The following is a 13103-nucleotide window of genomic DNA, read 5'->3' on the forward strand; positions in this document are numbered from 1 at the left end:
TTGGTACAAGCGCAGGACCTACAGCCAAACTGAGTAACTCTGTGAAGTATTAGCACAAAACCAATCTTCCTCACAGGTCATAGTGAAAATAATAGTACGGATGTTGTTTTTCTATTTTTTAAATAAAGGCTTCCAAACCTTTTCACGTGTACGGTCTCCTTTGATCTTTACAATGAAGATGGTTTAGGCCCCCAAGAGATGTAGGCAAGCTTAACTAATTTAAAATATTGCGCTGCAGACTTCATGAAGAGCCAGTTGAATGCATTCAGGAGCTTCCAGTGCAGAATCTCTCATAAACTAAGTTACCCATGATACACCATTAGCATCATATGCTTTCAGGACCCTGGAATTGCAAAGTCATTGTCTACAGAAATGTACTATGACCATTTTGCTGGTGCTCCCCAGTACGATTCTTTGTCATCACAGATGTTGTCTAAATACAACTGTCCCCCATAACTTGCTTTAGCAAGAGGGACCGACTTCCAGTCATCCCACTCATCTCAGCTGTAACAAGGTCTGGCTGATAAAGGGAGGCAGCCAAGCCAAACACCTACTGCAAGCCCTCACCAGAGTTTGCCAGGTCTAGCTAACTCCATGCATGTGAGTATGTCAGTGGGGTGTCCGCCCCAATTTTCCTTGGGTGAGAAACTCATGTTTCTATAAATAAATACCTAGAAAAATTCACTACTCTGTCACAGATGGCAGAGAACTGTGTTCTGTGTATCTGACTATTCCCTTAAGAGCACATTTTCTCCTCACCCTAGGAAAGCTATCAAACAAACCGTGATTCAATACTGGCATCCTGTGGCCAGAGAAATTCATCAAATCTCGGAAAATCTCAGATCCTCGGTTCTGAACATGCCTGCCTATCTGTACCAAGCAGATCTTCACCATTTCCTGAAGGCTGTTCATCCACTTAACATTGTGGAAGCCCCTCAGGTGAGATGCGTTTTGATCAACTCTCATTTCAGAAGGCTAATGCATTCATATACATCAGGGTGAAAAAAAAAAGATAATAGAAAGTCTAGAGACTGTTACCCAACAACACCAACAAAAATCTAATATGAAATCGCAAAAGCTCTCCAAGTTCACACTGAGCTTTTTCCTAACAAGGAGGCAGTTGGGAAAAGAGGCAAGGTGGTGGGCAGGACTCCGCTGTTCCGTGTGTCTATGTATGAGTGTTTTGTTTTGGCCAAAGGCGAGGAAACTACTTGCTATTGCAGCAATAAATATTATGAATTTTCCTTATTTTCCTACAAGAATGCTGCCTAAGAGGAAAATCAAACAAAATTATGGAGGATTGTTGTTTTTTGCTACTCACTTTCAAGGCGGCTATAAAGATAAAGGGTTACAAGGCTCACAATTTAAAGGCAGAATTGCCATGCTCCCTGGTAAGACTTAATGGCATTCTGAGATCCAAATAACCATTATGGGACTACTGCATCGCGGCTGCTTTCAAAAATGGCTACACTAAATTTGGAGTCCTTGGAGATGTTTGAAACATCATTAGAGACAGGAAAGCAACAAAAACCTTCAAAATCACATAAGCATGGAAAACCATCAAAGAAGGATCAAGTATGAAAACTGGCAGCTGGTAGGCACTGACAAAGAAAGGGTGCAAAATATGTACATGGTAGTGATGGGAAAGGATGTTTAGAGTTGGCGGCCTCCCAATGGGAGGAGCACAATGCCTACTGTGTGGGAGAAAGCACATAATCTGCTCTCTCATCACCCTCTGCCTCCTCATCATCCAAATCTAGGGCTACTAGCTCTCTCTTCATCAATTCACCTGCTCTCCCATGGCGCTCAGGGGTTTCAAATGTCTCTAGCCAAGATATGAGACAGACACAGACCTCGAAATGATGAACGCCAATCTGTTCCCAACATTGGTAATGAGGACAGCAATTCTCAGGATAGTTATTGTTAAACTAGATTCTTTTTTTTTTTTTTTTTTTAGGAAAGCCTCTATATCTATTGCCTGCAACAGAAAAAAATGTAACTAAAAATATTCCACAGATAACTAGTGTGATCTAAAAGTAAATAGAGATTAAATACCCTGCCAGACAAGCAGTGTACCCGGGTTAACCTTAAGGAGCCCAATTTTTAGAGTAATACAGCTTCAGGGAGTCAGTGTTGCTGGCTAGAAAACAAAATTCAGATATAAATAGTAGCATAAGGTCTAAAGATACCAAATACCAATTAAAAGCTAATGAAGAGTAGTAGCAAAGTCTATTTTAAATGGCTGACTTCTAAATGAGTTTGGGTAACACACTGGAGGGTCAAGAGATATATATACATATTTGGGGTTTTTTCGTTTTTTAGTTTTAGTAATACTGACATTATTTATTAGCAGTTTTACCAGAAATATCAGAAATCTCCCTGAACTTCATACTGGGCTTTTAAAAATTAATTATGGTTAAAGAAGTAAATTAAAATGAAAGATAAGAACAATAGTTGTTTTCTAAACTCACTAAACTCACCAAACTGACCAGCAAGAACATAGATGTTCTTCTGGCTACTTTTTTTTTTCTTTTCTTTTTTTTTTTTTACTTCTCTCTTGTCCCCCAGGCACCCACTTTAGAAAGAGCATGGACTTTGAAGTCCAGCAGATGTGGGCTCAAATCCTAGCTCAATGGTTTAAAATCTGTACACTTAAAAATAAATTCTATATCTCTCTGAGTCCTGGTTTCCCACCAGGTATAGAAAGAACAAACAATATCTCACACAGGGAACTATGGAAGATGGGATGAGCTGATGTGAATGAAAGGCCTCACTCAGCACAGCCCCTGACAGAGAGGCAGGCTTTCCACAGAGATTGCTCCTAGGCACCCTTTCTACCTACTCGTATTCTGTATTTCCTCTTTCCCCAACTTACCTGGTCACCAAGCCCTTTGGGTTTTTCTTCTTTAACAGCTTTCACTTTCTCTCGGACCCTGCCAACACCGTCCATGTTCAGACCCTTCTTGATCCTTGTACAGGGTTACTGTGATCACTACCAACCCTGAGTCTTTTCAGCCTTGATCCTCTCTAATCCATCCTCACTGTACCCAGCATGATTTTTATAAAGTAAAACACTACCTGAGTTTGAATTCTAACTGGTCTACTTAATATCTGCATGACTTGGAACAACTCACATGAATTCTTCCATGGTATAACTCAAAAATCTCTAAAATGGGGATGAGAACTTTTGCTACCTCAGACGGTGATTATAATGAAGAAATAAGGTCATATTCTGTGCTAACTCACAGAAACCACACAATAAATGTGAATTGTTATTCTTCTCTTCATCGTTCTTGCTGTTCTTATGACCTTTCTGCGATTCACATGCCTATTAAATAGGGTTGTGTCATAACCCTAATATTTAGGACCCCCGTGAGTCTCTGTCTCACTCCCTACCAAGTCTCATAATCACTCAGCAAATAGCATGTTATGATATAGAATCAATAAACTGAGTTCAACCCAAAATAAAAAATAAATAGGTTAGTAAGGGATTTAGGAAAGCAATTAGGTCATTTATAGAACTGCTGATAAAATTCTATCTAAAAAAGCTGTTCTCTTCAGATGTGATCAGAGCCGCTCAAACTAAATATCCTGAAAGGATTGAGTGGCTGTACCCTAAACATCTTTCCCACTTTCCATCTCCTAGTTCTAATTAAAATGCAATAATGTATTTGAACTAACAATTGCCTTCCTTATATTTTTAAACTTTAAGGAGGGGAGGGGATGTACACACAGATGGGTTTTCTATAACATGGTCCCTCAAGAGGTCCTGAAACTGCATAAAAGTCTTACCTGACATTCTTCTAAACCACTTGGGTTTCTTATCCCATATAATAAAGAGATAGTATGCAGGAACCCCAGTCAGAGTAATGATGAAGCCAATCCCTGTACTAAATGGGTCCGAATACAGGGAAAGGGCAACCATGAAGAGACACGTGAAGGAAAACAAAGCTGGAATGAACAGCGGCACCTGGAACACAGCACAGGGGAAAAAAAAATCACTCAAACGGTTCCAGAGACAGAAGACAGGTTCAAGAGAAGGACATCAGTCAAAGTATCGGATGATCCCCACTGGTCACGTGAGCAGGTAACAGGCACCAACCCAGCTTACCTTAACAGCAACAGCTTTTGATAGGGCACAGAGAATGTAGCAAACATACTCCCTTAAATTTTTTTTAAATCTTTAAATAGAATAAAACCTGAGGATAAACAAGTGTGTTTCATTAGAGATGTTTTGTTTAAATGGTTTGACTAGAGAAGTACAATTATGATTTATGTTTTTGATTTTAAAAGGTTGGCTCTTTGTTAATTATGATCAGAATCTGCTTTAATGTAGAGTCAAGAGCACGGGCTGCTTGTTACATGTTAAAGCCTTACAGTGCATATTGATTTTCTGTTGGAGACTCACAATAAGAACTGACAGGAATAAAACAGACCAACTCCTATTCAACCGCTAATAAAGATGTTGCTCACATTAGACAATGGATGTAATTAGAAACAAATTCTGACAACATGACTGACAACATTATCTGTGTTATTTCTTAAAAGCAAATAAACAGTGAGGTCAAATCAATCCATGAATGTTCACGGCTAAAGGAGATGAGAAATATATCCGTCAGCTCTCCCGAAAGGAAACGCTTAGTTATAGTAAAGGGTATTCTATTAAGTGGTACATTCATACACCTTCACTTTCCTATGTAGTTACACTTTTATTCCTTCTAGAATACATAATGTAGAAGAAGAGCAATGTCCCAAGTCATAACATTTAAGAATACTTAAAATGCCCGTTTTGTATAGCAGCGTCCTTGTTAGAGTTTCAGTTAGTGACAATTCCACACGGGTCCGCCTCCCTCTTTCTCAGCATGGCTACCCACAATTACTCAGCATAAAGATACAAGTACCCCACACTTTGAACACATCAGGTCATTAGACACATCCAAGAAAAAGCAACATAACAAATACCCTGTGTATCTACCCCTTTTCAGAGATGTGACATACAGAGTTGGGTCCGTCACATAAATGCCAGGATGAATTATTTTTCCAAGCTCAAATAAATTCAACATGAAGGCACTACCTGCAAGAGTTAAACGTTTTGTTCCAGAGGAGGCTGCCCTCCGCCCAAGCTCCTCATGATCAAGTTATGACAAAGGGAGGACTAGGTATTAGAAGAAAGATTTATGTAAACCCATCAAGATTACTGAGGTTACCTTGAAAGGACGATGCATATCGGGGCGTTTGTATCTAAGATAAATCAGGCCAGCAACCGCCAGCCCAATAAAAAGCCACCTGGCAAAACTGAGGAAATTCAGAAGACTGTAGAGGTCCCCAGAGAAGAGCATTATCATCGTCAAAGGGTGCTAGGGGGAAGCAAGAGGGAGAGAGACAAGGCTGGGTGAGTTAAAAGAGACCACAGCTGATAAAACAATCAAATCACTACACATTATGATCATCTTTTTCATATGATATTTATACTGATAAACTACCGCAGTGATTAAAACCTATATTCAACTAGCTTCCTATCTATATTCTGCTCTTATACCCCATTATGCACCAGTGACAGCATGAGAAGGTCATCATCATTACCACTTAATCAGATGGAATGTCACATAGATGTTTAGTTCTTAGTTGTTTTTTCATTTGAGAGAAAAGAGCATGTTTTCAAAGAGTGAAACACAGGTTATTCGATGACTTAAATTTAAAGGCCCAGAGACTGAGATGATTAGCAAATAGCTAATACAAAGAATCTAAACTGTACCCAATTAGAAAATTCGCAGAGCCCTCTGTAAATGGTTACTGACAAGGCCTTGGCTGCGCACACGCATGAAACACAGCCACTTCGAGGTGACTCTGTCATCCCCTGAATGCAAAATATTAACCTTTCCTTCCTCCACACTTACTCTCCCCGTGTGCTGGCCATGTGTGACCCTCAAGACCTCAGAAAAGAATGGAGCTCAGAGATCAGCATAGCAAGTCTCTGCAGCTGCACACGCCAAGGACAGCACGACTGATAGGAGAGGCTTAAAATGAAAGCCCTCTCCACCAAATAATACATTCTGTTCCCACAAGTGACATTAACTTCCAGATTCCATGCAGAGAGTCCGCAGACTTTACAAAGAGATTTCAAGGAAACATTCTGAAACAGATTAAATGCATGAAACAAAATGTCCAATGTATTCTATGGTGTTCCTGACAGCAGAGTCCATTTGACAAAAATGTTACAAAAATAGTAGGTGAAAATGAATATAACATTGCCAATGGGTATTAGATCAGATTTTTATACCTTATGCAGTTTTTTTGTATCCCACGCTTCACAAAGACTTTGCTTTAAGAATTCTAAAACTCTACAATCTTTAACAATTCTGCAAATTTCAGTTTTGGTGTTTTTATTTCTTCCCTTTAAGAGTTGGTCTCAAATACCTCACTTTTAATCATGGAATTCCTGCACTGTCTAGGACTTCAAGCAATTTTTTTCTTTAATTTTGCATGCATTTCCTTATAAGGGGCCTATGATACTGTGATGTACATCTAGGTGTTTGGGGACTGTGGCTTTTAGCTCCACTTTCAGTACACAGAACTGGGACTTGTTGCTCTATATCGTTTCCTGAGCGGCTCTGGGTCACTGACAGGAGCCTAGGTAATCACTTCCCTTAGACCTCACAAATTTCGACAAAGGCGAAAAAGAAGTGGTGTGGTTATTGCCCCATAGCATCAAATATGCATCGGAAATACTGAATAAAGGGAAGCGATGGAAAATATCCTGCCTCCCAAACTCCACCAAGATACACACAGAGCCAGTTCAGCAATGAATGAGAAAGTAAAGCACTATCTAATGTCTGCTTTGAAATCCTCCTTGCTAACCTGTTATTCAAGCTTATATCTAGGTATACTTTTTAATATGCATTACCAAAACAATAACAGCTGGCAGAGGAGTGTGCTTGCGGACATGAATCATGGAGAGGATTTCTGGAAGGTGACCCTCTCGAGACGCAACATAGAATAACCTGATGGGAGAAAAATGTGGGTGGAATTGACTGTATAATTGATCATTTCAAAGGGAAAAATCTAGAAATCTACGAGAAAACTTGATCTAATTCGATACCAAATGGTTTGGCATTTCTGAGGTGATTACTTCCGTTTCACTGTTCAGGTAAGGCAGAGAATCAAGAGAAATCTGACTTCAAATTGTATAAAATCTGCCAACGTATTCTCTTATTCTTTGAGGAGAAACAATAACAACATCCGACTCAGCACGGCTCTCGCTACACATAAATAGCTCTGGATTCCTAGGATTGTATGTGCGCTATCAATCCAAACCAGCCCAATATACAAACACATGCACACATACACACACACATGTACCACACAGACATGCCCATGTACATGCATCATTTACATTTTTCTGATTGGATCTTCATCTTATGTTAAAATAAAAGGGACTTTGGCATCAAAACAAAAGGTATATGGATGATGGGGTGGTGATTTCTGGTGTCTCTTACCCTACTTTTTTTCTTGTCACCTTTAGAGAAACGAAAGATTTTATCACCAGAAATAAAATGCTGTTGTTAGATTCTGTAGACATACTATTAAAAAAAAAAAAAAGGAAAAAAGAAAGAAAGAAAGAAAAAAGAAAAAGAAAAGCTCCACGCCTGGCTGCAGCATGAGCTATGAGTAGACAAGCAGTGCCCTCTAATGGGCAGAATGGGATGTGCTGTTCCTACTTGGACCAAGACTTCAATCTTACATGTCTCTTTAAAAACAACAGGTTTAGAGGCACTATTTCTTTTCTTTTAAACCTACCCTTATCACATCCAATCTCAAACACAGAAATGCATTTCTGGAAATGCTTGAACTCACTCACCTGGAGACAGCAAACACACCACCATTCATGGAGCCAAAGCAGGAGAGGGCAACAAAGATCGGAACTGCTAATGAGAAATTTCCCAGTAGCCGCTCAGAAAAGGTCTAGTGAAAGACAGAACGAAGCAAATTAATGCTCTGCCAGAAAGTGGAATAAAATGAAGCAATTTAGGCCAAACTCGCTCTATGACTTTCTTTTAGCCTGCTGATACGTGTATGTTTTATAATTCTTCTTTTTGGTTAGGGTCAGACTAACTTCTTAGACAATAATCAAAAGCAAGTACCATGACATTGCTTCTTGCAAAACTATGGGCAAAGGTCTAAACAAGCACCTTCTCTCCACTTTCAAAAAGCAACGATCCATTTATTGAATCTTTATCAACTGTGGTATCCACATTCTCTGATTCTGTTAAGTAGAAAAAGCTCAGTTCAGAAGTTCTCCTATTGGAGACAGAAATCCTTCTGCAAAATGCCTTCCCTTTAGCTTGGAAAGCCACATTTTGATAGTGAAATACAAATGTCCACCGAGAAGTATCACAGATACTTGTTTCTTACACCAGCCCTCCTGTTATGACACAGAAGAAGTACCAGTGAGACATAACTGATGACTCAATCATTTATACTGCATACACGAGCAGTTCTGAAAATCTTTTGCTCCAAATAATCACAGTAGCTGAATGTCTGTTTATTGAGTCCCTTCCTCCCTCTCAGGTACTTGCCAGTTCCTTCTGTGGCTTCCTATAAAGAGGCTAGAATACAAATACAAGTCTGGGAAAAGCAAGCCACAGAAAATACGAAAGATAAACAACAAAACTTCTGGAATTTCCTTTTATGCCACGGCATAGGCAACACTGCAAATTTCCTTAAAGGATGTATTTAAAAAAAAAAACCACACACACACAAAAAAACTACGTGGGATTCTTTGAGTTGTCCTTGATGCAGCTGGTGCTGTGTAATTAATGGACCACATTACGCTCACAGAGTAAATGCTGCCCTTTGTCTACTAAGATGAGATGACTGACCTGACATCAGCAAGCTCTGGACACTGGGTTTCTGGTAGAAATTATAGCAGTGGCAAAGTCTTTTTTTAATACAGTGGACACGTACATAGGTTCACATGAAATGAGATAATTTGTTCCCCGTGGGTATTGCCAATATGAGGTAATAGTGACTATTTTAAAAAGAACTGACATCTAGTGATGGGAAGTTATTTTTTCACCCTTCATTGTTATGAGGTCATAAATAAATGCCCTCTTACCAGCTAAGTTTTTATACAAAAAAAAAAAAAAAAGTATGTGTCACAGAATAACAGTCCGATAACATGAACTTTGAGAGCAAACACGGTCCTGAAGTCAAATAAATTTTGGAAAATGCTATAAAATTATGAGTATCCACTTCTTACAGAGCTAAATTGCACACTAGTATCCTTAATATTCTGATAAGTGCTATAGCAATGACATCTGTTTAACTTTGAATAACTCAATATCTCCAAAAATTAATAATATCCCATTACTGGTATTCAAAAAATATACTAGAACAAACAAATATATACAGTCATCCCTTGGAAATTCTTAAATGGTACTTTAGGAAAAAAAAAAGACTTTAAGTTAGCATTTGAAAAGTTTACAAACAGGAAAGGGTACAGAATAAATTACAATTTACATACCAAAAAATACCTTCATTTAAAGTCAGGAACTGCCCACCTATCCTGAAAGTCATGTTGGAAGAACACTATCTTCCATTCAATATGCACACATGAAAATGTGTTTTCAAGCAAGAATATGGGGAAATGTTTTACACAAAATGAACAATGCAGAGAAATCATATAGGATTTGGGCTGCATTGGTTAAATGGAGTATGCCAAGGTGTGCCCTAAATGTTTTAAATGCTCATGATCATTCAGGTCAAGAAAAAATTACTGAATTTCAAAACACTCGCTGCTGGAGGGAACTACTATGAAATTGCATCAACTCATTAGCCTAAATTCAAACTGGCATTTTTCCAACTTGGACTTACCACCGCCACTGCATTTGAAAGCAACAGCTCCTCGGCACTAATGGTCGTAAAGTAGGCCACATTTGTTAGCACATAGCCAATGGTGACGATGGCCATGGATATACATATGGCAAGGGGGATGTTTCTGAAACGCACAAAGGAATTGTTTATTAGTCATCTTTTGTTAGTCATTCTCTGACAGCAAAGATGATCCGATAACAGGCTAATTCAAACAAAGAATAAAATAGTATGTATGATAATTATAGGCTCTGTTGGGTATGCATATTTTATCAGGATGAAGTACTACAGAGTCCTTTGTAATTTAATAAGGTCATGGGACCAGATACTTCATTTGTCTTGTCTGCTGCTCTACCCACAGAACACCTGGGTCCGTCCTATTCTTGTGTTCCATTAATGCTATACAGTGTTTCTCACACTTGATCATGCATCACCTAGAGGGCTTGTTGAAACACAGTTAGTTGATCCCATCTCAGAGTTTCTGACTCAGTGGGATTTGCATTTCTAACAAGTTCCTCTGCAATTGAGCTGCAGCTGGCCAGGGACCCAAACTTTGAGAACCATGGCCCATATACCTTTCTAATACTAATTTACTGCCTCGACACCTTTCTAATCCTAAACCCCAGGAAAGTCTTTCACATTCAGCTTTTCCCCTTCAGTAACTTCCCTTATCAGCAAATAAGTTGTACATTTCTGAATGTGTGAGAGCAAGATGTATCTACCATTCCAAATGATAGTAATGATAATTTTATATATAACACAAAAAGCACAGAAGGGCTCGCAATAATGACTTTGCACTGCCCTGCTGTGAGTTCAAAGGAAGCTCAAGATCATGAGTATCTATTAAAGCAACAGTGCAGATAATCCCATGAAATTAGAGGTGACATGCTGTGAAGTACATATGACCGGACTGTGCTGACACTCTGTGGCAGCCACAAGTACTGGGCACAAATGCAATGTTATGTCTTCATTTAATGCACCGGGAAAGCCAGGAGTTACTGACCCTAATAATTTGATTCCATGTTACCGATACACATTACTTGCTTAACATAATCACCTCTTCAGACTCTTTCCAGTTCAAGCAACTTAAACCTTCAGCTCCCCGCACAAAGGCTGATGGGTTTTTTAGCCATACAGCTTATCGGCCCTCATGGAGCCTTAACCCTGCTGGGTGCCACTAATGAAGACCTCAATATCATTTCTTCCAAGATGAAAATACAGTTCAGAACTGGGAGGTGTGGGGGGGGGGAGGCATAGCCTGCCTCACTCCCCAAGCTGGGTATGTTTAAGACACGAAGTCCCAGCTCATTATGCTGAACAGCACTATCCCCTGTTGAGAACGGGCAAACCTAGCCAGTCAGCAACTGCCATTCATTATGCTGCTTGGAGCCTGACACTTCCCCTGATCCCCAAAGCCTTAAGCCTTGATGGGGAAACACATCGACCTCTAAATCCTGGCATTCTAATATAAAAGTAGCAGATGTTCCCCTTCCCCAGTGTAAAGAGGGTCCTGTGGAATTTTCTGTTAACAACATAGCATGCATTGCTAGTTGTGATTGATAAATGCTAAATTTAAGGACAGGAAATCACCGGGCCAATTAAATACAAAGGAATGAGTGGTGTAAGGCATATTAAAGATGAATTCTGTTTCTCTGAAAGAAAGACAAGATGTAAATGCAAAGGGCTAAGAAGGCAAACATGAAGGTATATGTGCAGCTTTTCAACCACTCACAGTATTATTTTAAACTTGAATCTTTTCTGTTTTTGTAACATCCCAAATGGTGTGTTAAGCTCCTTCTCTGGAGGAGAGAAGCAGAGAGGGAGAGGGGGAGAGAGAGAGTCTCTATTCCTTGCAAGGATTCAGGATTAAGAAGTGTAAAGTTTCTGTTAATAAAAACTGAGGTGACATTGTTAAGTGCAGTGAAGCAACCAACCTGTCCGGGACAGGTAGTCCTGTCACATCGTACAGTGCTGCAAATTAGCAGGGACAAGTCAGTCTGAATTGTGGGCTGTGGCCCTCCCGGCACACTCCAGCCTCCGCTCAGCTCTTCCAAGGAGACCTCCCCGCCTCCTGCTTCAAGATTATGGTACGTCTGAGGGAAGTTTTCTAAATTGATTTTAGCAGAAGGAATCCTAAAAAAAATCCAACTTTTTTTTCTCCATTTGTCAATGACAAAAACTATAGCAAATAGCTGCTCCCATTTACATGGTGGCCATTATGTGCCGGATATTTTATTAGGTACTTTCCATATTTGCCTCATTTAATCTTTGGAAAATGCTGTGAGTTAGGAGCATCATCGCCATCTTATATGTGAGGAAATGAAGTCTTAGAGAGTCTAAATAGCTGTTTAAGGATATACAACTGGTAAATGGGAACTCAGAAGTCAGCGGATCGATCCTCGAGGAAGTCACAGCATTTTAACCATGAAAGCGTTCTCTCTCTCTCTCTCTCTCTCTCTCTCTCCCTTTCATGCATGTGGATCCTCAATCTCTCAACTCCTGATTTTCAGAGAAATCATAACTGTTGAATATGCTTACTGCAAATCTCCTAGCAAGACTGTATTTCTCATTTAGTCACTGAAAATGCAGTTTTATTTACTATAAAGGAGGAAAAAGAGTTATTCCATGATTTTTATCATTTTTCTGTGTGACATGAACTGTAATGTCAAGTGAGTGTTTTCAAAAGTTTTAATTTTTAGAAAAGGGGTTTTTTGTTTTGTTTTGTTTTGTTTTTTTAGATTTAAAAGACAACAGAAGCTCACTTTGTAAATTTCCCTAGACAGTTTTTGCAGGAAAGGAGGAAGAACAGGCATGTTTGTCAGAGAAGCGGAAATGTACAGGTTATTAACAATTTTATCATCAGCCAGATATACTATACAGATACTAGAGGAAAAAAAATCAAAGGAGCTTAAAATACAAGACCAAAATGAGAAAGGGTCCAACCTCGTTACAATTTGTAACATGCCCAGGAATTCCTCTCTAAGTAAATTAAGCCATGAGAATTGAAAGGGGTGTGGTAAAAGAGCCACTATCTTTTGTCCCCAGGTCCCATTCACTCCGACTAAGGGAAGAAGGAGAAGAGTTTGTGGCCACCTTGGCATAAACAGCAATCAATTACCGAGGAAAGCAGTTGACGTGTTCAGAAGGGCTTGGTACCATGTGGTTAACTCCTGGGTTTCAAGCATCAAAGCTTAAGAGCCACTGGGTGAGCTGATAAAAGCTATTAGGCCATG

The 13103-nt window shown here is 39.4% G+C and overlaps 1 protein-coding gene across 1 annotated transcript in view; it reads right to left on the reverse strand.

The window, feature by feature from the left end:
- The window catches only part of SLC7A11 (solute carrier family 7 member 11), a gene marked incomplete at its 5' end in the record, with an annotated part of 75438 nt that overhangs the window by 9470 nt on the left and 52865 nt on the right, over positions 1-13103 (reverse strand). The window contains 5 exons of the mRNA XM_080797078.1: positions 3793-3970; positions 5208-5357; positions 6905-7001; positions 7859-7962; positions 9874-9997. Coding sequence (XP_080653204.1) covers positions 3793-3970; positions 5208-5357; positions 6905-7001; positions 7859-7962; positions 9874-9997 — 653 coding nt within the window. The remainder of the gene's footprint in view (positions 1-3792; positions 3971-5207; positions 5358-6904; positions 7002-7858; positions 7963-9873; positions 9998-13103) is intronic.

This window comes from Martes martes, assembly GCF_963455335.1.
Source record: "Martes martes genome assembly, chromosome: 2".
NCBI classification, from domain to species: Eukaryota; Metazoa; Chordata; class Mammalia; order Carnivora; family Mustelidae; genus Martes; species Martes martes.